General features: G+C 29.5%; 1 protein-coding gene and 2 long non-coding RNA genes across 11 annotated transcripts in view; 1 reads left to right on the plus strand and 2 right to left on the minus strand.

Moving 5' to 3' along the window:
- LOC126740062 (uncharacterized) overlaps positions 1–25,617 on the plus strand; it is a 313,797-nt gene that overhangs the window by 269,737 nt on the left and 18,443 nt on the right. For all 9 annotated transcript variants that reach the window (XM_050445920.1, XM_050445914.1, XM_050445915.1 and 6 more), the window contains 2 exons: positions 7,280–7,521; positions 21,413–21,668. In XM_050445920.1, the coding sequence (XP_050301877.1) occupies positions 7,280–7,521; positions 21,413–21,668 (498 nt within the window). The remainder of the gene's footprint in view (positions 1–7,279; positions 7,522–21,412; positions 21,669–25,617) is intronic.
- LOC126740064 (uncharacterized) lies at positions 9,954–11,106 on the minus strand. The gene is made up of 3 exons (XR_007661782.1): positions 11,022–11,106; positions 10,660–10,955; positions 9,954–10,204 (listed from the first exon to the last, which is right to left on the minus strand). It is a non-coding gene; the product is annotated as an uncharacterized LOC126740064 (long non-coding RNA).
- LOC126740065 (uncharacterized) lies at positions 22,169–24,029 on the minus strand. The gene is made up of 3 exons (XR_007661783.1): positions 23,845–24,029; positions 22,385–22,614; positions 22,169–22,320 (listed from the first exon to the last, which is right to left on the minus strand). It is a non-coding gene; the product is annotated as an uncharacterized LOC126740065 (long non-coding RNA).

Consider the following 25,617-nt stretch of genomic DNA (forward strand, 5'->3'; position numbering starts at 1 on the left):
TAAATCAAAATGTTGCTGGAATAACTTTTTTCCAAATTAATTGGAGAATCTAACAGTTAACTTCCTATAAAAAAGTATTTTATCGCCTCGCAGATTTGAGACAAAAAAGATCAAGTCTCTCTGTATGTTACGCCACTGGCATTTTTTTTAAATTGGCTTCATTAGTAATTGAAAATTCACAACAATAACCTTCGTGCGAAATTTATTAAAAATTCAGCTAATAGTTTGAAAGATGATAAGTATATAATTATTCTTAACTTTAACACCCTGAATCTTTGAAAACATCTTGTCGGACTTGCATTGTCTTATTTATTTAATGTAACACGACGTTTCGGTTGGTAAGTATCTCCAACCGTTATTAAGTGTAAACTGAGTTTACACTTATCTCCAACCGTTATCAAGTGTAAACTGAGTTTATACTTGATAACGGTTGGAGATACTTACCAACCAAAACGTCGTGTTACATTAAATAAATAAGACAATGCAAGTCCGACAAGATGTTTTCACTGTACCATTGTCTACCACCTTCAAAAACACCCTGAATCTTTGTTATTAAACATTTCTGAGAAAAATTTTATAATGAAAGTCTATTTCTTTTTATATTCTCTATCAGGCAATAACATTAATGACGTTTAAACTGAACTACCCTGTATAAATATGTAAAAATTTTCACATTTTCTCTTTTCTGCATTATTTGGGTTCTACATAATCATATTCATTTTTTTTTAAATTTGACTAACAAACTTTAAGTACCATTTCATTACTATTCTACATGTTACATATTTGCCACATTAACTCAGCTAGCCAGAATGACGAAATTAGTATATTTCAATAACTGATCAAGATTTATACTTTTTTTTAGTATGCATCAAAAATAAAATAGTTTCCCTTACTTATACAACTTTATTGCTGAAAAAGATACAATACTATAAACAGTGATTTAAATTAAAATTCACTGCTGGTTACTTCACATCCATTCAGACTGACATATCCGGTAAAAGGCCGGGCCCATACGGTTCAAATCGTCAAATCCCTTTAATAGAAGTCACTTAAAAAGCTGTAAAAGTAGAGACAGTGCGGGCATCAATTTAGTGGTTAAAAATAATGATCATAAAGTACGGGTTTGTGTTATAGTGTCATTTTATATTTGAGAGCCGAAAGAGGTAATTTATTTCATATCTTTTTTTATTGAACATTGAGACTCTTAAACTACCGCATTACTTTAATTCGGAAAATTGAAAAAATATTTCTTTTAGCCGCTTAAGCGATAAATCAAAGTATTTAAAGTTAAACGTCGCACGTAACGCAAAAACTGCGCATTATTGCTGTATTTATTTTATCGCTTAAACTTCCAATTATTGTCTTCAATGTGATTCTTGACGCTTAGTATGTAATCTAATTAACGGGCTTGCTGATTTCTCTTTTATTATAAATTTCACACATGGATGTTTTATAAGCCATTTATTATGCTTGTACCTTGAGGCTAGTTTGCTTAGCCACGGCAATCACTTCCTTTATATAGCAATTTTCAGTTTAATTGTGTTAACATACCAAAAAGGCCTAGGGTTAGAGGTTTAAATGAATTTTCTACGTTTAGGTATATCACAGTAGAAGTTACATGGGTAATTTCATTTATCCAATCTGTGTGTTGTATGTTATTGAATATTTTATTTCTAAGATAATTGGCTTGCAATATTTATACCGTCAGTTAAAAAAACTTATTAAATTGACTGTACAAAACACAATTAAAAAAATGAACTCTTTGTGGAAATTACTATTTTTCCTTATTTTTAAAATGAAAAAATGCTCTGCGAGTCATTGATCCTTTGAGTTATTGGCGATGCGATGCACTACAGCAATATGAGCCGTTTGTGGTTTTTTGACATTTCACAGACTTTTCCAGAAAGTCTGACATATGTTGCAATAACTATATTAATTGTGATCAAAATTTAAAACAATAATAGAGCATTGGATCTTTTTAAACCATTTAATTTAATTTAAGCAAATTATAAATTTTGCACGTTTTCAACCATTTCCTCTTCAGATCGTCGTCGCATTCATGCAGATTATTTCACCTGTAAAGAAATATTTTTTTTTAATTTTAAGTATAGAAAGAAGTCATCAAGATGTGGAACATCAGTTCTTCGCTAGTAAAATTAAAATCCAATGGATTTAGGAATAAATCCACTAATTTTACAATGAAGTAAAGTTCAAGCATTTCAAGATAAACTTCTTATGTAAATGAAAAATTAGTTTAACCCGTTTTTCCCAAGTTTAAATAAATTAAAATTACCTGTTATGCCCGAGTTTTGCAAAACTTTTGAAAATTATATTTTTAGAAAAAAATCAAATTAACTAATTATATTTTTCTGTGAAAAGTTGTTTTTTCTAAATATTTTTTTTTTATTTTTTAAATTGATGTTCTATTTTTGGAACACTGGGAACACATGGGTGCCAAGAGTCAAAAGTCAAGTTTAATTTAAAAAATCATAAAATAATTATTAAGTGGACACATGGTAGTCTTTAAAACAAGCCTCATGTAAATTGAGGTTACATTTCTCACACATCTTAGTCGAGTTTTTGTAACATAGGGCGCACCTATTCTGTTTTGTGACTGGAATAATCCAATGATTCAAACAATCGTATCTAATTTGATTATGGTTCCGAGCCTCTAACGGCTTTGATGTTTTAGGGCGTCCTCCAGTTGAAATAGGCCTTCCATATTTTCTGAAATATACCTGCACCACTTTTCTTCAAAACTTCTACTTTTTCGCCATTTGGTTGAAGTCTGTAATACTGCCAGCCGTTATGCATGCACGAGTCCAAGCAAAATGCGAAAAGACTCCACCACCATTTCTTAGAACGAACCCCAATTCTATAGTTGTGTATATTTTGATCCATTCGGTTCACTCCATCCATATATTTATTGTATTGCCCGACTACAAAAGGCTGAGGAACCAGGCATTTTTTTTCTCACTGGAAATCCACCAACTAACTTGACCAACAGGATTTACCGGATGGCAACTACTTACAATTAGAACAGGACGGTTATCATTCCATAAGGTAACTGTTATTCGAGAATTAGCGTCTGTAGAATAATCAAAACTGCCTCTTGTACCCTTTTTTTCCTGCATTTTATTGCGCACAAGACAATTCTCTAATTTATTCCCGTTGATTGTACATGTTTATCCCACTTTGATCTTCTGGAGCGAATTGACTAATTTTAGGGAGGCAAAATATCTATCGCCATAAATTTTAAATGGGACATTTTTTGGGAGATTATCCAAAAGGGTTATCACTACAGATCCTCCCAATCCTAGGTCCATGTAGCGCCTATTTGCTTGTTTAACTTGATAGGGATTAAATTGTATTAGGTACCCTGATTTTTCACACAAGGACCATATTTTACAGCCTTACCTAATAGGTTTACCTTTTATGTACTTCTTCCCTCCATGCCTTCCGAAATATGGTACCAAACTTTCATCAATAGACAGTTTTTCGTTAAGCGGAGCATAAGACAAAAATCGGTCATTCAACATGTTGAAAAGTGGTTGCAACTTCGCAAATTTATTGTCTTGTTCTAAATCATTATTATCAGCACATTGCGCAAATTTTTTTAACAATTCAAACCGATTTCTTCGCATTGCGTTTGCTACTAATGGATTGTATGTATCAATATCCACCTCCCAAAGCTTTAAATGCCCCGATAAATATAAAATACCAATAAAGCATTTTAGTTCTCCTGCATCATTACTAAAATTATGATTGCCTTTTTGTCTTGCATACAAATTAAACATTTCTACTAAATAATTACATATTTCCATATCAAAAAATGATTCAAAGCACGTAACAGCATCTGGAAATATGTCGACGTTTGTGCTAGGCTCTTTCGGAAAAACAAATTGTGGGAAGGAGATATTCAATTCCACTTTTTTCCAGCTTTTTTCTACATTTGTTCTGTTTATATTAGCTTGGGTTACCAAGCAAGCTAAAGGTATATTATCGCTATCGTCGCTTGCATTACCATCAGATAATTCAGGAGAGTTATCGTTTACGACAGAATGGCCTGAGATTCCTTGTTGCGAAGATTTTCTCAATATTTTTATCCTGATCATTATCTCCAATATAAACTACTCCATCAATGTTCTTTATTTTAGCACAAGCTTCTGACTGCATTTGACGACCACTAAGGTGATTTACATTAGCTGAAAGAACTTCATCATCATCAGAATCCTTTTCAGAATCCCTTCCATCGTTTGGAGGTGTGATAAAAATATCTGCAGCCCAAAACTGCTCATCTTCAACTAAATCAATTAGTTCTTGGGTCGTGTAATACCTAAAATAAAAATAAAAAATTATATCCCCGTTTGTTTCCAGTGTTCCAATATAGGAACAACCTAAAATGATCAAATCATTTAGTAACTTTCAATAATATTCGTATTGGGTATATAAAATATCTTGAATGTAAGTGATGTAACTTACAATAAATTCTTTGCAGTAAAATAATTTAATTATCAAAACTATAAAAATTATACTTACTTTTTAAACGCCATATTGTGAACTTAAAAAAAATCAGTAATTATCGGAACTCTGGGAAAAAACGGGTTTAAAAAAAGCGTAACTTCCTGTTCATGAGAAGAAAATATAGTCAGAGTTTCTAATGCGTTAATACTTGAAGGTCATTTAAATAAATTTTTCTTAATGAATAATTTTTTAAAACTAAAAAGACCACCGTAAAAAGGTATTTGTAATTTCAAAAGTAGTTGGTGAGTTTAAGATCATAGATTTGCGACAAAGAAGCACATGAATTTTATCTCTAAAGACGGCCTGTAAAATATTTCAATAAATAAAATTTATTTAATTATTTAAATCCTCTCTTTGGATTTTGAAAAGGTTTTATCAATACGTCCATCTTATTAGTGATTTAAGTGATGTAGTCAACTCTAGTTTTAATTGATTCTGGGTTGAGATGCGTTTCACATCATCTATCCATGTGGTAGGTTTGTTCTCTACGTCCCAATTCTATAATTCTTTTATTTCATTTTTTATCTAGCATTATGTTTAGCTCCACTATACTTCAAGCAGATCATTTGCTCTACCGCATCTGTACGGTTTTCTATCTTATTGTTTCACTATTATAATTATACTCCTATTATAATTCCCAATAGAGAACGTTCTATGGCCCATTATGTAATTATCACTTCATTTACTGATTTCTTCATTAACGTTGAAATCTCTGGACCATAAATCATGAATGCATACTGCCTATGCATAGATCAAAAAGATTGAGTTTAAGGCACAACAGAATATCTGACTTAAATATATGTATGTTTAAATTTATCATAAGCTGTTCATGGAAGTCCAGTACTACGCTTGATTTTGCGTGTTTAATTATCTCTGCCGATTCTTATCTCATGTTCTAGATATCTATAGAATGTCACTTGGAAGATTTCTTTTCCCTGTACCAGAAGGTTTTGGCTAGGAACCAGGTACGACATGAATTCCGTTTTTATTGCGTTGATTTGGAGATCAACTTTGTGTGAGGCAGATGTTAGTTTTGACAGATTTTTTTCCGTTTTACATAGACAATCTGACATTAATACAATGGCTTTGACGAATTAACGATCTTTTCCCCTAATATGTATACCTAGACTCTCCAGATCAATATTTTTTAACATATATTCTGGAAGTGTGGTAAACCGCAAGGCAAAGGGCAAGATTGTGACTCCCTTTCTTCATGCTGTGACTTAAATTTATATTTTTTTAAGGCTTTTAATACATTAAACCAAGGATTTTATGTGAAAAAGTAAGTCTTTCACTATCGTTTTTAAATATTTGGCTGATAATATTGAAATTTATATTAGCTTTGTAAGACCATGTGTGCATACAGAAGTTGATTTTTTGACCTACTCCACAGGTTGCAAAATATTTGGAATAACAGAACTTACTAAGTCCCTCTCAGCTTGATTTTAAAGAAAAGCCTTAGTACTGCGTCATTCTTGTTAGAAACTATGGGTGACGTGGTCAAATGTACAAATAAAAACGAAACAAAAGCACTAAGTACATATAATTTCATTTAGGCTTTTAATACCTTATACCTAAAAACTTAAAGTTTAATTTTCTTTTTCTTTCGTTTTTTTAATGTTTTTCTGTAATATACTGTGCACAACATGTCAAAAGCTAATGAGATCCAGCTTTAGAAGCTGATGGTCTATCCTCAAAATGTAGCTTTTTTGCTTTGGAAAGCCTCGTATGTAATGTATTAATTCCGTGACTATTTATCCTGATATTTAGATCTGAAATCGGTTATTATATCCGTAAATTTAAAAAAATTGATTTATTGAATTTTTTCCTTGTCGATTTTTTTTCTATTTATTTATTTAAAACAGAAATAGTGAAATAAATCATCTGGAATTAATCATGGGGCTTTTGTATAAAATGTCCGAAAATCTTTGTCTGTTAAAAAAAAATAAGGTAAGTAACTAGCTTTAGGTATTTTTGGTAAAATCAAAAAATATTTACTAAAATCTTTTGAAAACCATTTGACTTACAAGTCTGATCTCTCTATTGTATGTGACTTGTGCATCTGGCATAGATACTATAAGTAATAATTTTTGTTCTATGTACAGGTATGCTGATAATATCCAGTTTTTAATAGTCCATAATTGCATTATACAGAAAACAAGTTTTTATTGACCTGATGTGAATGAGCTTTTAAGAATATAAGAATTCACATTTTTAGGAATTTCTTTAGTCTATAAAAGCCGTGGCAGAATTCTTAAAAATAGTTCTTGAACTGTAAAGAGATATTTGTAATTTCAAAAGTACTTGGAGAACTTAAGATCATAAATTTTCGACAAAGATGTACATGAATTTTATCTCAAGCAAATCAAATATATTTACTTTTATATTTATATATTTTATTTCAAGCAGGTGATGAAAAAAAAAATAATATATTCAAATTTTTAGACTCTACTCTACTTATTACCCTTGTACATATCATCGGTCAATCGGTATAGACTTCACTAAATAATTAAGCAGTTTCCATTTAGATTTATACTTTTTCACTAAATACAACTATGCAAGTAATTTCAATTCTTTTTTATTATTAAACCGCAGTGACCATTTCTTTGATATATACAGTCTTAAATAGGATATAATATGTTTCAATTATGTGAATTATAATGGTACAAAAAATTACAAATGTACGTAAATTTTTTTGACATTTAGTTATTACATTATTCACAGTATACATATAACCAATATATTTTTATTTTAGGCTATTTTCATAACCAGCGAGGCATCTTTGGCAACTTATTTAACTAAGGATCAAGCACCGGCTAGTTGCAATGGTACTTGCACTCACGACCAGCTAGAATGGGTAGAATTTTTTAAGCAATTAGAACCATTTTTGGCTACATGTAAAGCAGCTGGGCAGTCGCTTTTAAAGACTTTATCGAATTTAAGAAAGGAAGAAGTTCCTAATCAGATAACTAGAAGATTCTTAAATCATCAATGCAGGTAAGTGTTGGATTTAGTAGTTTTATGGAAACGACATTTAAAGAAAAACTCCATCGTGATTGTTCATAAATCTTTAAAATTTAACAAAAATATTATAGAAACCTATTTTAACTTATTATTATTTATACTATATTACTGTAATAGAAATATAATAAAAAAACTAAAACCAATTCTTGGATCAAATTAATGAGGAGTTTGGGTGCAAAACCGGATATATACACTTTTCACCGAAAGTCGTTTTTTGGTTCTTTGTTATCATTTCTATAGGTTTATATATTTGTATATGGAAGCAAAACTCTCACGAGATGTGTTAAAACGTTAAGTAAATTTCGACATTTGGAGCAAAACCGGATATATCCAAATTTTGATAACAAAAGTGGATATATTCAAATAAACAAGTTGTGCGTATTCTATGGCATTTTTTATTATCTATTCTAGTAGTTTTTGTTTGGACGTTAAGTTGTGATTCCACGCGCTTTTAACTCCTGTAAGACCAATGTCAAATAAAAATGCTCTTTTAGTGTTTTAAGTTCATAAGACATCTAGTCATTACAAAAAAGAAAAATACATTGAAAAATATTCGGAAGTGAAGACTGGATCTAAATTTAAAGATTTAAATTTTTAGTAAAGATTTGCCAATAGCCAATTCCATAACATGAATATTATGGCTAATGAAACAATTTTAATCGGAATATATGTAATCTTGCATTACCATGTTGAAGAACACATTCGGAATCCATATTTAAAATTTATATATAAATATATAATTTCAATGGTTTGGGTCAACAAGAATAAAAAACAATTGTATGGAACAAAAAATAAAAAAAAATAATAATTTTTATATATTAATTATCGTAAAGGTATTATGTGTATGTGTATGTAATATCTACATACAGATCGTGTTATCGTGAGTTACGTATTACCCAAAATAATGGCAACACCGCTTGGTTGCGGCTTGCAGGCGACGGAAGTTTTCGTTTTTATTTTTTGAACCGGGAGTCAGCAGACCTCACTTTGCTGTGTTACTGCACGTTGCATTAATAATTTTTGAGCGTTATTTTCGTGTTTTTTTCACTATGGCTATTTATACCCCTTTCGAAAGAGTTTAACTAATTAAATGGTTTTATGGAGGCAATTCGGCAGTACAATGTAGAGATTGGTTTTCAGTGACATTTGAGAATAGACTGATTCCTTGTGCAAAAACGGTTTTAAATAGGTTACAAATTTTGAGACATCTTTTTGTCTTCAAGATTGTAAAAAATGCCACACAAAACGTCAGGAACCACCTGTTGAAGTGGTGCAGGATATAGAACGGCGGGAAGAAATGGTTTGCAGTACCCTAGAACTTGATTCGACACGGTCCACTAGAAGTGTTGGAGAGGAACTGGGAATGAGCAATAAAAGTGTTGCTCGTATCTGGAAAATATATGGGTACAAGTGGTTCAAGTATTCAAAAACTCAGGAAATATTTCCTGAAGACCAGTGACGAACAATGGAATTTTGTGAAACCATGATGGAAAAGGCAAATGAAAACGAATATTTTTTTAAAAATATTTTGTTTTCTGATGAATCTTCTTTTCCATTACATGGCAAATACAATCCTTCCATTGTTCGTTATTGGTCTTAGGAAAACGAGCACAGAAGTTTTCAGTTTCGTACCCAGTATCCTCAGAAATTGAATGTTTGGGCAGGTATTTTGGGCGAAAATTAATTTTTAACAAATACTTTTCCTAACCGCCTTACTAGTGGGACTGGCGATATTAAATGGCCTCCTAGATCTCCAGATTTGTCTCCAAATGACTTTTATCTGCGGGGTTACCTTAAGCAGACCATTTACAAGCATGAATTTAGTAGGCCAACAAATTTAGAGAAGTTGCGAAATAAAATTGTCGAAGGTGCCAATTCCATTTTACCTGAAACTCTTTTGGAGGCGCGAAATAGCTTTTACGATAGGTTAAGTTTTTGTTTAGTGAAAGAAGGCGGTTTATTTGAGCCCTTTATTTAAAAAATGATGTGTTGTTAAGTTTGTTTATTAGAGTTTTATTTCTGATTTTTTATATTTTTATCAGAGTTGATATTTTATTAGAATAACGCTTTAATTTTTATTATGCAAAACACAGCATATTAAACATTTTAAGATTACAATTCTATGCGGGTTTTACACATTGTCATGTCTGTAAAACCCGCATTAGAATAAATATTTTAAAAATGCCTGGATTTTCGCGACATTTTGTCGCCAAACGACGCAGCTCCCACGAAAGTCAGATGTTTACTAATCCCGTCCTCGGGCCGGCCGGGGCGGTGCTCTGTCGCAGGCACTCATACACGCGTGACGTTGCAAAATTTTGCTTCTATGCGGTTTCCTATAAGTAACGAACGAAAACACAATTTGTATATTCATCTTTATTTTACTATGGGTTATTTACATAATCTCTAAGCATAAATACAAGCTTAAAGTCCAGGAAAATTATAAGGTTTTCCATAACTACTTCGAGCTGATTCTCTTTTCTGGGGTAGGAATGAGTTAGGCCGTAAACTACTGATCTCCGACTATGGATGTATTGGTCCTGTAAAGGCGTGATTTTTTCCATAGAGCGGCGACAGGGGAACAGAACGAATAAGGAAACTACGTAGCGCTAGTGTTTTGTCATTCATATAATTCATCTACAAATACATACTTCATCTACAAACAAAAAAAATTAGTATAAATAAATATTAATAAACAAACAAGAGTCTTTAATAAAATAAACCAAAAATCACAATAAATAGAATTATAATCCTAATGCAAGAGAAGATTGTGCCTTACTACCCTAAAAAAGGTACCGAAGAAATCATTGACTATGGCATTTGTAAGCACCTCATTACAAATGCTGACCATATCTGAAAGAGGTGAGAGGCTGCTACCGTTAATAAAGAATAATAGCTGTAATAAAACCTCTAAGTTACTTTTAGGCACTCTAGATTGAATAAAATTTATAAGGTTTCATTTACTATTCTTCATATTATTTAGTTTATTATATATTAATATCACAGCTTGTGTTTTTCCTCTTGCTTAAGAGATGAAAAGTGGAATGTCTCTAACCTAGACCAATAGGATATCATAAATAGATATATGTTATTTCTGAAACCCTTCTGTACCTTTTTGAGACTGTAGCAAGTTGGTGACCGGACACTTGCAGCACACTCAAGATGCGGTCTTACAAGAATGGTGTCAAGTCGTATAATCGTCGGTCCTAAAGGTTTTGCTGTTTCCTATTATAAAGCCAAATACTTTATATGCCTTATTAATTAGGTAATTGTAGTGACCATTAAATCGAAAGTTTTCCTGAACAAGGAACCCAAATCTTTAACCTCATCGCATCTTTGAAATTCCAAAGTATTAATATATTCATTGCTAACAATTACATTGACTTTTCGAGGATAAGAAACGATACCTGGAACCAGTTCAAGCTTAAATTCAAGTTATCCTGAAACAATGCGACATCACTGTCTAAACTTACAGGTCGAACCAATTTAAAGGCATCTGCAAACATTAACTGAATAGAATGTCAAGGCATTATCAACTTTAACGATTAGAATTAAAACTGATTAGTTTACGCATCGAAATATTTAAAAAAGTAATATACAACAAAATTTTTGAATATTTGTAAGAAATTAATTTATTACCAATACCAATCTGGATGTGGTAAAGAGATTATTTAATTATAGTATAGCATTTTATATTAATGATTTTATTTCCATTTCTAATAATTTATTTCCAATACTTTACACCACTAGTCAACTATTAGAGGCATGCCTGGATCCTTTAGTGTTAAATATTTATAATATTGTCATGCTTGTCAAGTGTATTGCTGAATATATAATAAAGTGGTATACAGATACTATAGTATTCTAATATAAATATAATTATATTGGGCGAGAGAATAGCAGTTGCTAAAGAGCATCAAAGTCTGGATATTATCTCTAACTGCAATTTTTTACAATTTAGATCCCACATTGCTATTGCCCAATTTGCCAAACAACTTATTTTAAAAACATATAGTTATTAAATAATGTTGCTTTTTAAAGATTAATGTCACTTATTGTTTTGTGATGTGATCTACTCTTTCAAATTAATTACGGCAATTATGTTAAGGGTCAATGGAGACAAAATGTAAACGACAAGAGATTCAACATTGTTGTGCACGCTTAAACTTTTGATTTGGAGTCAGAGATCTCGTAAATCACAATTTTCAAAAAATATAATAAAAGAGCACTTAGGCGTTCAGTACGTAATATAAATACAAGATGTAGGAGACAACTAGACATACCTAGACACAAACCCCTTCAAATGGCCTCCTCGCCAAACTTACTGTTTGGCCAAAGCACATTTTTGATTTAATTAATATTGTTATTAAATACTTTTAACTTTATAGATTTCATGTCTGATCTGTACTAGAATTATTGCGTATATATCAGTTTAGTGCATTATCTTGAATGTTCTTTTTGAATTAAAGTAACGTTGTGCCAATAAATAGTGTTTTAAATTATTGACAAGCTACGTATTCAAAGTATATCAAATTTCATCCCAAATTCTTCAAAATATTTGCTTAAATATTTAATGTTTGATAGAAAAAATATATATCACCAAATTTTTGATATTTTAGATTTTTATTACATAACAATAATAATAAAAATTAACCTGTCTTATTTAAAATTGTAAATTAAGAGTGTCTACTAGGCAGCTATACCTTTTTAGCAGCTGCCTTAAATTTTAACTTAATCTATGAAACAAATTATTTAACTTTATGATCTATTTTTCGTTCTAATTAATATATATTATCAGTATCGGAATCAGTAAGGTCTTTTTTATATAAATACTTATACCTATATTAACTTCAAGTTAATAACTATTTATAAATCATGAGGGGCTCCTGTTATTTTCAAGATAAGCATAAGAAGTAATTTAAAGCCGATAAATAGTCGTTAAGAAAATCCTAATTTTCTAAGTTACCAAACCTCAGGTGCTGCTTTCTAATTACCATAATTTGAAAGTTCCGACTTTTGTTTCTTCACGTCTTAAGAACTTAATTGCATAATTACCTATACAATTAAACCCATACACTTTTAGAAAAATCGAATAAGGCATGGGTTCCATATTCGCAAAACCGCTTTGACTTTTAATTATTTGAAATCGCATAAGCTGAATATGTATGCCCTTACCACAATTTAAAGATTAATTAATTAAAACGAGTTTGTCATATTTAATTAGCTGTAAAGGAAGCTTTGATGGATTATTTAACCGATCCGTATATTTACCATAGCATTATAATTATAAACCATTCGAGTACCATTGTTTAGCTTTTCACGCGGTTCTAAAGTTCATTATCTATCTACCTAGGAAAAAATTATTATGCGCATATCTTATCTTACAGTTAGCCAGAACAGTAATAATGCAAAAATTTTATCTTATAGTAGTGTGACTATATACATTCACCATACGGTCCCGTGTCTGTGAAATCTGGGTTTCGTGGTTCTTAAAAAATGCCAAAACAGAAAAATCAGGTGGTGATTACGCTGCGTGATTTAGTGTGTCATCGGTTTAATATGTGCAAACCCCTTTAGTTAGTGGAAGTTCAGTTGATTATAATGTGAACAAGGATTTATTTATATTTGGATTTACTAGTAAGGAGTTTGATGTCATTGCGTATTTTTCTTGATGGATTCTAGGTGAGTTTTAAGAATATTTAGAAACACATATTCTTAATTAAAAACTGGAACATCAATATCATCATTTCGTCCACTCATACTTAGTATATTTGCAAAATGGTATCCTAAAAGCATATTTTGGTGATTTTTTTTGTTTTTATATAATTATCAAGATGCTGTTCTTCAGACAAAAAAAATACCTAAGTTTAGCAATTTAGAACCTCTTTAAAATACGAAATATGTAAGTGAAATAATTAACATGACTTATTAAAATGTTATTAAAGTTTGTTTACATATGGGATTGAAGAACTGAAAAAATTATTTTTAACCTGAATGTACCTATACTGCTATATTTTTTGCATTAATTTTATTTGGTAGAGTGTATCTAGTATTCATAGAATCTCACCAATAACATTATTAATATTTTTGTTTTCTTTTACATCAAATGTTATATTAAAGACAGGTATTAACAATATATATTTTTATGACGTGCAGATAATAATTCCAATTAAGTTAATTAATTTCCAACAGTCCAAGAAAACAATAGAATATAGTAGGTGCACATAAATAATCTTAAGAATTATTGTAAGACATACGTAAAAAATGTAAAATTTACAGAAAACTACTTTGAAATAAATATTTTAATCACATTATCAGAAGCAAATAAGTTGAAAGGGTGCGAGGGAGTAAGAATAAGACATCAAGAAACGTGTTTAAGCCGAATATCAATTTTCTAAAGAGACTTTTTAAGTAAACATTTGTTTCTTAAAAAACCTTAAAATTTAAAAGCTCTTGATTAGAGAAGAAAAAGTAAAGCATGAGGTATGACTTTTTAATAAAGAAGCCTATGTCCTCTGAGCCGTTTTTTTCATTTAACTTGTTTTTTCTGTTTTTTTAGCTAAAGCAATTAGGAGCTCCGCCTATTTTAATATAACCTCTTAGGTATAATTATTGACTCAAAACTATTCAGTTTAAAGCTGGTAAACAGAAAACTTTTACAATATGCCAAATTAGGAGCGTGTTTGAGTGCTGTGAGCACTTCTAGCGGCTAAATAAATCTTTACAATGAGCGCATTTTTTTCTTAGAAATTTCCTTTCACGATATTGTCATAAATTTTAAGTATTAAGGTAGATTTAGAGTTGGTCCTTGTGGATCCCTTTATTTTCGACATTGTTTCGTTTTTTATTCTTTTGCAGTAAGTTTTCCAGTGCATATAGTTTCTCATAGTTTTAACATAAAAATATACAAGTTACTTGGCAACATATTTTCCATGAAGTCAGGATCTTTTTCAAAGATTTCAACAAAATCTAAATAGATGTGATAAACGAGTTTTTAGTCAGGGGCTAAATCATTAAATATTTTTGACAGTGTCTTTTATCATCGTTTACAGTCTTAGTAATTACCCGAATAAGTCTACGATGATCTCTGCATCCAATGTTATTGATTTTGGTCAATATCATAGAACAGAGATATGTCGACCTGGATATTATTACTATTGGCCTATTTTAGTAATCACTAGAAACCAATAACTGCGAAGAATTACATGAATAGCCGCACCCATCCTTTTGGTATTTTGTCTACACTAAGTAAACGGGTTCATTTTCGTTCAAATAAATACAATTACTTTAGACTTATTTGTACTCTGTATGTTATCGTAATGCAGTGACAATTATCGCATTACCCATACCAAATAAACTGCGATGCACGTCATCGATCATAACATAAATATCGTAATGTTGCTAATATACCAAAATATTATACAAGTGAAAACTATTTAAAAATGTGTCAATAGTGGCTCTACTTAAATACATATTTTGTCCTAGACAAAATCAAGAACATACAGTCTCCCCACACTTGTTTATTTTACATACAACGTAAAATTCTCAACTTGATTCGAGCACAGTAGTGTCCATTATCAGGGAGACAAAGGCTTTAAAACTAGCATAGTCACACACACCAGGGCCTCTGTTTATGTCAATAAAAAAAATTATTGGTTTATGTAACTTCTGCTTATTTTAAGTCTTTTATCCCTCTTATAAAACATATTGGCAAATTTAGGCTATATGTCGAATAACCGAGTGGAGAGACTGTATGTTTTCATTTTACTTTAACTCACGATTCCACGGCAAGTATGAACTATTTCTTTATCTAATTTGCTTTAAAATTTCTAAAAATAAAATAAAAATTTCTATGGCAGTTGTATCTATATAAAAAAATATAAATTTTACTATAAAATGCAAATAAACCGATGAAACCTGACAAAGACAAAATAATATGTCATTTATTACCAACAGAATCGAGAGGTTCGAAATTTAAACTGAAAGAGTATACGGTTAGCAACTAAATTTTGTCACAGGTGACGTGCATGCAAGTTTATTTGTTATGGACTATAAGTGCAAATCTTATTGAAGAATTAATTCTTAAATTTGTATATTTTTTTTTGTGTTTTAAGTTACATATTTTTAAGTATTATACCATATTATAGTTGGTCAGTTGCTATAGTTAAATCGAGGCAACCAAACTAAGGCTAAAGCATTTTTTACTATTTCGATAAAAAATATATAAATAAGACAATTTAAACACATTATATATAGTCGTAAATTTAAAAGTTTTAAAATCGGTTCTTGGGTAAGCAGAAGTCTATATAACTTTGGCGTTACTTTCTGTGCATTATCTTTAGTAGTCTATAAAATTCTTATACTTCATTTATAAGCTTAGACGTTGTAATATTTTAAGAAAGCAATAGGCAGAAATTATTATTTTATGCTACAGCTTCAAATGTAAATATTTTCAAATTATATTAAGCATAACTTAAATGGATATTATAAGTTTTTCATCTATTCTTATGATATAATTACGTTAAACAATCAAACAATTATACCAATATTGCAATAAAAGAACTTCTGTATGAAAAGTAAACTTCACTTCGTATATTTCATTGAACAAACTACCGCGTCTGTTAAAAATAACCGTATTATCGCTTACGCCATTTACTATCGCAAACTAATAATGACTATACACGGTTTCAACGTGCCAGTCAACACACCTTTTTGCAGATTGTCTGTGAGACATTCTCGGGAATAAAAGAATATTTGTAAAAATCAATAAAAATATGACCAACCATTAATCATATATAAAGTGCTTCTTAACTGATTAAAAACAAAACTGGGATCAGTAATTTTCATGTAAAAAAAATGTTTATGTTTATTGAAATATGTTGAAAATGATAAGCTTTCATCAAATTTAATAATTTCAGATTAGGCAGATGCTAATTTTGTAATAAATTATAACTGTCTCTTTACCATTAATATATATTTTAATATATATTGACTTTCGAAGTATATGGTGTTCAAAGTGACATATTAGAACATTTTCGTTATTTCATGATGCTACCTTCCACAGCCTCTAAGGTGATCATTTATTTAATTATTCATTGTAATATTAACTCTAATAAATAAACAGTTAGTTAATTTTTCCCAGTTCGAATCATGTTTAGACTAAACAAACCTCTACTTACCTTATTTTTTTACTAAATTTTAGTAACAAGCATAAATCAAGTCTGATATATTTACAGGATATAATAACTAATTATTAATTTTTCCTACAATAATTCTTCTAATTAAAGAAAATTTTTTATTAAGTCTAATATTAAAACTTACACTTGACAAATATAATTGTCGCATCTTCTTGTACATCAATACTTAAGTATAAACAAAAAGATAAGCTAAGCTAAGCTAAGTTTATAAAGGTTAATCCTTTTCTCTGGTATTAAGCAAAATGCAATCGAGTAATATTTTCTCATTATATTAAACAATGAAAATAATAAGAAATAAAAAATTGTTTGTACAGTATAAAATAAATTCATACAATTAATAAAAATAGCAACTCAAATAGATGCATAATAGAGTTTAATTTTGAAAATACATAAATTACAAAGACAAAGTTTACCCATCATTCAGTAAACTCTTACTTGCTTAATTCCTAATATTTTTTTCTAGATTTGACAAAGTTCTGTCAATCACCTCCTCACCTCCAGCTAATCATCCCACTTTGATATGTTAAATGGAAACCCCCAATATATGACACATCGCGCTCAGTGGCATTAAAATGTCTATTTAACAGTGCCAAACTTAAATCAGTTGCCATGCCAGCGAATAGTGAGCTAAAATGTCTGGTAATAATGGATATTTTATCGACATCATACTTTGGTATATCAAATGGCTACTACAGCACACTATAGTCTAATATAATATACCACACAACGGTGTATAATAAATGTAAGTTTATGGACCTAATATCTGTACATTCTTTAAATCTATTTATATTTTCAGACGAGTTTTTATAAACTTTGCTTTTTAAATAACCCCAAAGGAAAAAAATTTAGTGGTATTAAGTCTGGCGACCATGCTCGCCATTCAATTACAGTATGGCTGCCAATGGCTTTCCAAAGATTGGACGATTACAAGATATATTGTATTTTGAGAAGATTTTAATAAATTTGTTCAGTGAAATTTTCTTAAAAAAAATGTTGGTCACACATTTTTGCTTACTATTCGTTTAGGCGTTAATCGATTTTATTTTTTTTTTCAGTTTGGTAAGACAGGAAATTTTATGCTCTTTAAAATGATGTATCACACTTAGGGTAACCGTTTGAAATACAAAAGTTTGAGGTCGATAAAATACTTGCTTACAATAATGTGTCACACGATGTGTGTTCCCATTTGATATATCAAAGTGAGGTTAGCTGAAGGTGAGGCGGTGATTGACTGAACTTTTTCAAATATAAAATTAAACGTCCCCCTGTATATCTAAATTGACTTTTTTTTTTTAAATTATTAGCAGTGGTTCGTTTTGAAATGAAAGCACTGTATAAACCAAAACATATTACACAAAAGGTGTATTCAATTGAGATATTTGACTACATTTAGGAAATACTGGGCTGTATCGCCCAGTCTAGATTCTGGTTAATGTAAATCTTTACTCATTTTATGTGCTGCTCATGTTAAAGATTACTGATAATATTAGGTAGCAATGAGCATGCTGAAAAATAACAAACAAATATGGAGGAGAAGCTTTTCTCAAAAATTTTTACACACTCATACTCCAGATTTGAAAGGAAGGGAAGATACCAAGTAGTTAGAAAGAGTGTGTCATTGTACACAAAAACGGTGACAAATTGCAATGCTCCAACTATCGGAGAATATCATTAATACTGGATTTAAGATTTGGTCCCTAGTACAATTCGAAAGACTAATCTTCTACGATCAGCTTGATGACTACCAATGTGGGGTCAGAAAAAAACGATCAACCGTATTTCTGATCTTCACAATCCTTCAATTAATAAAGAAGTGCGGGGAATAGGATGAAGTTCTACATCAACTCTTTATTAACTTTAAACAAGGGCTGTGGAATGGTATGATAGAACTAGGAATCATGAATAAACTTTAGTCCTAGCCTTTGTTAATCTAAAGTCAGGTTAGCAAAGATCAGCATATAAGGTTTCAGAGGTGCAGTATGGATCGGAAAAAACCCTTTTCCCCACATCTTTTTATTACAGCTTTAGAGAAGGTACTGAAGAAGGCAAAAACGGAGACTCTTTTATTCATAAATCGAGACTCTCGTTTTATAATGACCTTTGCGGATGACATAGATATCGCTGGAAACTCAATTGTGAACGTTAAAGAAAAATTTCTAAAAATTTATTCTGCAGCGGAAAATTTAGAATTAAAAAAAAATGATAGTAAAACCAAGTACATGATCATATCAAGAACTGAGGGTAGGTATCGGATATGAAAAAATGTAATGATGGACCAATATAACTTAGACACAATACACGAAAGAGTTCCTGAATTTATATATCTAGGTGCCACTATCACGTCAGACAATGACATGATCAAGGCAATTATCATCAGAACACAAAGTGCTATTTGCTTTTTTTTTGCATTTTAGAAAATAATAAGATCCAAAGAATGTACACTATACGAGAACGAGTATGACTAATGCCTGTGATACCTGGGCTATGATAAAAAAGAACGAGAACAAAGTGAGAGTCATAAGTAAATAGAAAAGCTATATAACCATCGGACACTGTTTTGCTGACCATAATTAAAGCCTGAAAATCCCATCATATCAAAACACAGAAGATGCAAGAATTGATAAGTTAGCATAGCAGGTTCCGACTGGTAGAAGACCATTATCCAGCAGCTATTATTGCAAAAAGTCGGAAAACCATGACTACAGTGGAGGAACATCATAGATACGATATATACATATGAACAGTGTCCAGTGGAGGAAAATGGTTGATTCAGCCAAGCTCCATCTTGGATTGTAAGAGCTAGAGAGAGAGCGAGAGAGTGATATTACAGATAAGTTATTTGCTACAGAATTTAACACTTTGTAGTTTGGTTTGAATTTAAAAGCTTTAGCGAGTTGAGCATTTATTAAAAGTTTTTAACAGATCTTATGTAATTTATAGTAATTAGCGTCGTCTGCAAAGTTGGCCAAATAATACTTCTTATTTATAACGGTATCCATATTTAAATAAGTAATAAAAATTAGCAGAACGATGACACCATTCTGCAAAAGTTTTCTAAAAGGACTTTCCTCTTCAACAAAATATCTTTCGTTTTTTTGGTTTTAATAAAGTTTTCGTACATTTAACCTCTTCAGTTTTTTAACCCTTATGTTGTAGTCCAAACAATTAAAGGCATTTGACAACTCAAGAAATATACCCTGCGAGATGTTTGACAAGACAATACGTATTTAGTTAAGTTAATGGCCATATTTCAAGGGGTGAATCTTTAAATGTTTATAAGCCGATAAACTTATGTGAACAAAAGTAACGCTTCCTCTTCAATATAGAGAGTGTGAAAGTATTTTTATTAATAATGGTTTAGAGTGAAAATCTTATTAATGGTTTGGCTGTTTTTTTTATTTTGCAGTTTTATCTATGATAGAAAGGAGTTAATTTAGAACTAGGCTTTGCAGGAAACTTTGCTAAAATATTTTTTTGATAAAAAAAAATATGCGCCACTGAGTTCATATTTTTTGTTTTTTTTTTTTGATATTTTAATCTGTGCGATGTTGAAAGCGCGATCAACAAAATAAATAAAAAATAATTTAAGAAAATTGTTTGACTGTTTTATATCTTCTGTACCTGCTACAAGGAACTAAATAATTTTTTGTAATAATAAATAATTTTAATAAATAAAAAATAAATAAATGTTTGTAATAATTTTTAGTAATATGACAAGCGCATATACAAAGTTATTACAAAAACTTTGGACAAACTAAATAGTAAACAAAAATTCATCCATATAATTTAGGTATTTTTTATTTGCATTTTGCTAAATAATTAGTTTATTACCTTATTCATTAGCTAATGTCTCACGAATCTATACCGCTTAGTTTTTTTTATAAATGTATCCTAATAATAGTTAAATAATTCTAAAATGTAAGATCCTAGTCATTTAAGGGATTCTTCATTAAAAACCTGATTTAAAAAATGCAAAAGCAGATAATTTGAATTTTAAGCAGATAATATACTGGATGTTTTAAAAAAATAATTAACACAATCTGCTTGTCTAAAAAATAAAGCGAAGTCAATATGTTAACAAAAAACGTTAATTACTTGAACTAATTGCATGAGCCCTTCAATGGATTGTATAAAATATAAACCATGTACGCTTGTTTTTAAATTAAAGTTAATTGAAAAAAATCCATTTATTTTTTTACATACGCGTTATATACGTCTAAGGTTAAATATATTTATCGGGTTCTTATCGGTTTTCCCATCAAAATATTAAATGAGACTTTCTAAGTGATGCATTTTTTAGGTGTTTTCTTGTTGCATGGCCCATTGGTATTTTTTAATCTAACATAAATTAGGGTCAATACCCTAAATACATTCGTCGTTAAGTAAGTGTTAATGAATTAGTAAAAGCTTTAAGATTTAGTTTAAAACAGTCTTTTGGTTAGACTAGATCTTATGGGAAAACTGTGAAATTTAAATAAAGTGGTATTTGCTTAAGAAAATAAAGTGATTTTATACCCGTGTATTTTTATGAATAAAAATCATGTGTCGTATAAGCCATGTTATGTGAGTTTTAAATAAATTCAATTAAACATAAAAATAAATATCTACATTTGCCAGCCACAAAATAAAAGTAGAAATATTTATAAATAAAATGCTTTGGTTTTTAGACAAATATCCAAAGCCTTGGACTCCGAAAGTGTCCAAAAGCTTAAACGAGAGGGACATAAGACCTTGCAGAGCTTATCAGAGCGCAGCCAGTGGTTGGCGAGTAGCCAAGATGTGCAAAAAGGAACAAAATCTGCTTTAGATTCTTTCAATGCAGTTGAAAGAGTTACTAAGCGATTGGAGCAACTTAAGCAGGAAAGAATGGAAAAACTAAAGGAACTAGGTAGATACAGGATATTGGAAGGAGAGGCGGAGGAGGTTAGTAATTTTTAAGATCGTAGTATAGAAACGTGTTTTATTAAAATTTGACATAATTTAAATTATGTAGCAAACCTTGATTTAGCTTTTAATTAATTAAAATTTAAAAAATGCAAATTAGCCGAAGTTTCAAGGTCTATTTTACGTAATTTTGCTTATTTGAGGTTTTCGTTAATTAAATTATAATTATGCAATACACTACGTGACCAATTTAAAATACTATAGTTTTTAGTTTTGTTATTTTTCTTCCTTAAATACGTTTTAATACTCAGCAACTTTTTTGTTTAAATAAATAGCTGGTAAATAAATAAAAATAAGTATTTTTATATAATTTATTAAGGAGCCATAAATAATTAAAATTAAAAAAAAACATAACGCAAACTTGTGTATTTTTATAATTTTAGTATATGTATATAACACTAACATTATTAATCAATTAAAAGATAATTACTTAAGCTAGTTCTACACAGGTTGATTTAAAGGTAATCCTAAGGGCATTCCATAATAATAGGATAAAAACTTCTTATGAACATTGATCCATTCTTAAAATTTAGTAAAATTTAACAATCGATGCTGGGTTTTTACATTAAAAAAAATATGTTTAGTTATAGTAGATAAGAAGAACCGTTTACAAGAAAATTTAATTTATTATCTAAAAAACAATAAATAATTGTCTATTTAATCGTACCAATAAAAATTAAATCGGTTTTACTTACAAGTGAATAGTAAGGAAAAATATATATCAATAAAGAGTATTTTATTAACTTCATATTTTGGTGTCATGTCAATTAGCTACCATATTGTGTTTTACATAATTTAAAACAACCTGCAATTTTCCATATTACGTTGGCTTACGTTTTACGTTTACGTTTTCCATATTGGCTTATTCTATTAAATAATAAGTTTTTTATCCAGTCTTTTTATAATCTACTTATCCTTGGTTTTCCTAAAATAATACATAAACTAAAAGGAATTTAAAATTTGACAACCCCACCTTAGTTATAAATAAGCCGGTCAAAAATAACCAGAATTAAATAAGATCCTAAAACTATGGCATGTAAATGTGAAATTCATCATTTAATCGTTAATACATATTTAATTGTCTTTATTTCAGTATTCTTATATACCAACAATACCAAATCTTGTCAATAGGCCTTGATATATTTAAAAATTCTTAGCAATAGGCCTTGATATATTTAAAAATTTTCACATATATTCCCGGCTTGCTACCACCTCACAAATCCATAAACAAGATGAATATTTGCTAACTTTTAATATATCAAGAACTCTTTCGTTCATAAAAAATACAATCCAGTCTACCTCGGAGCTGCCATATCTGTTTTCTGTAAGTTTTAATATTACTTAATATAAAAGTTAAAAATAGTTCTTCAAACTTTAAAAAATATTTGGAAAATTCAATTTTTGCATCGTTCCCATTTTGGTTATGCACCTTATACTCATTAAACAGCTTTTTATAAATGGAATAAGTCTTAATACGTGAGCCTTTTATTACTAAATAAATAATTTTTAATATAAAAATTGAATCAAATACCTATTTATTAAGTTACCAACAAAATTATCAGGCAAATTATATAAATAATAAAATAAATATCCAGTTGTAAGCTCTTTTCTGATTAAATGTAATTTTAACTATAACTGTATAACTGTTATCAGTTACAAATAGTATGTGAATTAAAAGTGAAATGAAAACTTACGGTTTATACATTTCATTTCACAGAAAGTAAGATTATTATTAGATATAATGTATGAAAAACAATCGTTTAGTTAGCAATAAGTTTATTAACTGAAATTGATAGCAGAGCTTTAATTCTTGTAAATCATTATATTATATAGGACGAGTTTTATTATATTCTTTATAACTAATGAAAAAGCTCGTAATATGGTGAGAAAAATATTATTTAAAATTTAATTAAAAAGAATAAATTAAAAATTTTTTAAACTTCAAATACAAAATCAAGGCAAATATATGTATTATAGGTTTTATGCAAAAGTGTAATTTTTTGCAATCAAAATTTGTAAAAATTCTTACCATTCTTAGTCTATGAAATAACTAATATTAGCTTGATTGTTTTACAAAAGACAATCAAAATTCTAAAACAATACAATCAAAAAATACATGAACTAGTGGATGAACCAATCATGGCAAATAACTTACATTCAAATCACTGAAAAAAAAATCGTTAACTGATATTCTTATCTTGGTACACCCGGTATTATTTATAGGTATTTAGATTTTGCCATTGTTTGCTTATAATGTATTAACTAGTTACGATTGAGTCTCGGTTAGTAATAGACGATATATAAAATAATGCATTTTGCATGCAAACTAATTTTTACCAATAATCTATGTTTACATAAGTGATTTGTTTATAACAATTTGAATGCGATTATAGTCTGGAAATCTATATTATTATTGATAATCCTAATGAATCACTGTGTAATATTTTAATTGTAAGTATTTTTAAATATATTTTATGTTATCTAGTGTGATTGTAATTACACACTAATTGGTTTTAAGTATAAGTTGACTAACAAATACAGTTTTTAAATTTAACTGTTTTATTAAGGTAACGTAATTTGTACTAAAAAATTAAGAGCAAATATTTCTCATGTCTAATTATATTCAGTTTCATTTTCACCGTCATATGCTAAATACGTATAAAAGTGGCTAATATTTAACGAAGTCACTTTTCCAATAGGCATTTAAGATTAAAACCCGATTTCCCTGAAGAAACGCGGTAGTAACCCACACATTACCTAAAAGAGTCGCTGCATTTTTGCCAATTACCTTCACGCCAATCCGTCGTGTAACGTCTTTGAAACATTCATATTTTAGCTAAAATAATAATTCAACATAATTACATGCATTAACCATAAGTTGGTTTCACGTTTTGACCTTAAAGCGAAGATAAAAGATTTTCGTTTTATGCTAGCTTTATTGGCTTATACCAATATATAATATCATTTTTGAAGTTTCGCATTTAATTCTTATTTTTATAATAGAAAAGTAGAAAAAACAGTTACAAAAATTATATAGGATTAATTGGAAAAAAAGCAGGTACATCGATTCAATTTTTGGTTGCGCATATTGTAGGTAAGAAAAATTACATACAAAGTGATATCAAATCAATTCAAAATCATCACGTAATTTTGAAAAAAAGACATGATTGGTGAATTTATTAATAGCAATGATTCAGCATGACTGTCTATTCTATCTAGTACTGCTGCCTTCAATAGTCTGTAAACTATTTTTTATATGTTTAAGTTCAAAGTTCTAAAACTGGTTTCTTACATGTTTCAGTTATCTTTAGTTAGTGTTCTTTTAGCTTGCATTGTACTCTTTATAATCGTCACCTTATAATCTTATTAGTGTTCTTTATTAAATGTCCCTTCCTCCTCAAAGCTTGACCTCCATCATTTTAACGATGTCCTTTCGATGAATCTTTCCTTCATTGATGTCTTTGTATGTTTTGCAAATTTCCACTTTAGAGATTTTATTTTGTCTAGAAATATCGATGCATTTTAATTTTTGTGTTTTATGTTCGGTGCTTTAAATTGATTCACAGCATTCCTGTTAATATTACTCTCAGTTTTGTTATAATTTCTTTTATTAGCTTACTTGTCTATGATCCGTTCATTAGTTTTTATAGCACACATTCGTCGAAGACTATTTTTAATGTTTTTGACATTTTAACTGTTCAACTGTAATTATTGTTTTTTATTCGTTTTGTTTTTTTTCTTTTTTTTCTTCCTTTTCTTTTCCTCTCGATGACTTTATTTTGTTTTTCAATTTGCATTTTTATTCTAAATATTTATTAATATATTTTACTTCTCTCTTTCTATAGCTTGTATTTTAGTACTTTATAGGCTCATTATCTTTTCTATTTATTAAGATTATTTTTATGATTGATTTTTGGTTAAGCTTTTA

Source organism: Anthonomus grandis, chromosome 9 (assembly GCF_022605725.1).
Source record: "Anthonomus grandis grandis chromosome 9, icAntGran1.3, whole genome shotgun sequence".
Taxonomy (NCBI): domain Eukaryota; kingdom Metazoa; phylum Arthropoda; class Insecta; order Coleoptera; family Curculionidae; genus Anthonomus; species Anthonomus grandis.